This window comes from Seriola dumerili, unplaced genomic scaffold (assembly GCF_002260705.1).
Source record: "Seriola dumerili isolate Sdu_G_001 unplaced genomic scaffold, Sdu_1.0 BDQW01000056.1, whole genome shotgun sequence".
NCBI lineage: Eukaryota > Metazoa > Chordata > Actinopteri > Carangiformes > Carangidae > Seriola > Seriola dumerili.
The window spans coordinates 4,585,060-4,587,914 of NW_019174311.1; the positions used below are offsets into that span (position 1 = coordinate 4,585,060).

General features: G+C 41.5%; 1 protein-coding gene across 1 annotated transcript; it reads right to left on the minus strand.

Moving 5' to 3' along the window:
• Positions 1 to 414: 414 nt before the first annotated feature.
• On the minus strand, positions 415 to 2,483 carry LOC111218967 (deoxyribonuclease gamma-like). The gene is made up of 8 exons (XM_022741476.1): positions 2,343 to 2,483; positions 2,158 to 2,246; positions 1,986 to 2,072; positions 1,789 to 1,907; positions 1,178 to 1,290; positions 775 to 932; positions 590 to 686; positions 415 to 495 (listed from the first exon to the last, which is right to left on the minus strand). Exons 1-8 carry the CDS (start codon positions 2,481 to 2,483, stop codon positions 415 to 417), a joined length of 885 nt encoding a protein of 294 aa, XP_022597197.1.
• Positions 2,484 to 2,855: the final 372 nt, after the last annotated feature.

Genomic DNA, 2,855 nt, shown 5'->3' on the forward strand with positions numbered 1-2,855 from the left:
AATAAATAAGTTTCTGCATTATGTGAGCCTGTTGTAAAATATGAAGATATGAAATGATGTTAGAAAAGTTTCTCTCTAAAACAGTAAAATCACAAAAGCAATGTTTTGTGCTTCTGTAGGAACGTACCTTCGTGAGCTCATGAAATTATGTCAGTTTTGATGTGGTTTTGGTTTCAGACGCACAACATAAACTCCAGCAGTCGAACATGCTGTTCCTTCATGCTGAAACCGCTCATGTTGGTGTCTTATGTAACTCAGATGGGGGTAGTGATACTTTGAAGATAAGAGTCATTATAAAAGAATAGATCTTCTCAATGAGTATTCTGCTTGGTACTTTGATTTATTTTAACAGCTAAAATCAAGGGAAACTGCAGTTATAATAAAGAAGTCCTGGTTGGTTGATTGCTGAGTGGTCTACAGCTCATGGCGGAGGAGGTAGCGGTGGTTGGGCTTGAGGTCAACTTCTACTGGAAAATGGTCACTCACCTCAAGAGCCTAAAGAGCCACCAAGAGATCAGGATTAATGTTCACCTTAAGTATCAAACTGAATAATAAATAATAAGGAACGTTTACAAGGCAACAAGTTTACCTCCTCCTCAGTGAGATGGAAATTCTCTTTAAAGTTGAATGGTTGAGCTGAACCTGGCACTATACTGGAAATAATTTCACGTCCATGGACAATAATCCTGTTTGTTGAAATGTGGGAAGATTATTTGTAAGAAATCACTTTATCTAGTGGGCTTGGTGTCTACACATTGGTCGTCCATCTCTGACCTGTCATAGGCGCAGTTCGTCTTCTTCCGCACAGTGGTGTCTTGTTCATCTCCAATTAGCCAACGAAACTTGGGGTCGCTCCTCAAGCGCACGGCTCTCCAGCCCTTGACGGTGACGTAGCTGCAGCCGGCGTTGAGATCCCCCAAGATCATCACATTCTGGTGCGAATGAAAAGAAGCAAGAAGGGAAGTTGAACAGATCAAGATGTGTAGAAGAGAACCGAGAACCGAGAACCAACACGAGACCAAGCTGAGGGGCTCCGACCAAGATATAGATCCACCCATTCATTAGCTATACCCTTTATCCTTTTGAGGGTGGCGAGAGAAGATATGAATAAAAAAATATAGAGTTATGATAATGATGATGATGATGATGATGATGATAATGATATGGGTTGACCTACATCAGTCTTCCACTTCTTGTGAATCCCTTTGAAGACAGTGTAGAGTTCATCCATCTCCTTCATGGCAGTTTTTGGGCATGTGTGCTGACCAATCAGGACAAAATCCTTCACCACTGGAAAAACACAAAACACATTTATGACACACCTTAAACGAATGTTTACATACGTTCATATTGCTATACAGGTTTCTGACTGTCTGCAGCTTCCTCTATTAATCTAGCAAATTCTGTTTTAACTGCAGGTTGAACTTAATTATTCTTCTTGATGTACCTTTTCCATCTGGTCATCAGTGGTGGAAGAGATGCTTCATCCTCCAACCACTGTAAAACTTACATTTTTATTTGTTTCATTGCATCATTTATGATCATCGTGTGATTTTTTTTTTACCTGCTACATGGACTGAGATCGGACTCACCTGTACACATGGAAGGGAAGGATTAGAAACCTGGATAGATGGCTCTAATCCAGCATATCCAGGTTTCTGAAACCAGTATATGATGTTTACATTTGCAACAACATCAAGGATCCTCCAGAAATACTGTGTTAGACTGTAATAGGGTGACATTTCTTTTTTCTGTATCGTTCCAAACATGTCTTCCATTTAATCTTACATGTCGTGGGGGAGTGAAAGCGGACGATGAAAGGCTCTCTGGAGAACACATCGGTTTTGTTGCTCCCTTCCTCTAGTTTCGGATACTGATATTGCTCTTTGACCGTCAGCACATTGTTCCTGGAAGGAAAAAGAGGACATCAAGTTAAACTGACCATTAACAGTGACGGGTCATGTCTGGTAAACAGCATGGGTTACCTGTAAATGTAGACATACTGTTCCTTGTAGGTGTTCCTCCCCAGCCTTTCACTTTCCACAAAGGAGTATGAGTTGGATTTGTCAAATCTGCGGACGACAACACCGGTCACATACAGTGACGTTAAAGCTGATGTTGTTGACTGACATGTTTGAAACCTAAAAATGCTTGTACCTGTTTAGCTCCTTAACCAAAGCTTGTATGGCCTCTCCTTTAGAGTCTCGGACCTCTTGAATAAGACACAAATCACACCGAGACAGGATCTTGGGAGCAAAGACAAAAAAAAAGAAAACAAGAAAGTTGAATGTATAGATTTATGTGGCTGTAGCTCTAGTCGTTGTACACGTACAGTAGAGTACCTTCAGGAGAATCCCCATAACCTTCTTGTTGTTTGCCTTTGCTTCACCAAAGCTCTGAATGTTGAAAGCGCAGATTTTCAGTGACGATGTGACATTCAACACACACAACCCCATGCCAAACAGCAGAACTGCGGTCCTCATCTTCACTCTGTAAGTACGAGAGAGTTTGGCAAGATCCCCTTTGTCATATTGTGAAATATATTACAACAACAAAAAAAAAAAAAAGTCCAGCCACAGAACCTACACCACAGCCTCTAACCTTCAGTGCCAGTTACACCAGGAGACTGACCTCAGTCTGGCAAAGATCCATCTCTTCAATGAACGGTGCTGTATTTGGGGAACATGCAGGTAAACATGGGTGAAAAGACAGGAGCTGTGGATCTGTGTGGCCGATGTGCTGTGTCAGTGGCTGTTGAGAATGGCGCTTTATCTGGAACAGTTAAAACCAGTGAATACAATGGACAATAGCTCCATCCCACTCAGCTCCGAGTGTGTTTTTGTCTGTAAGTTTGA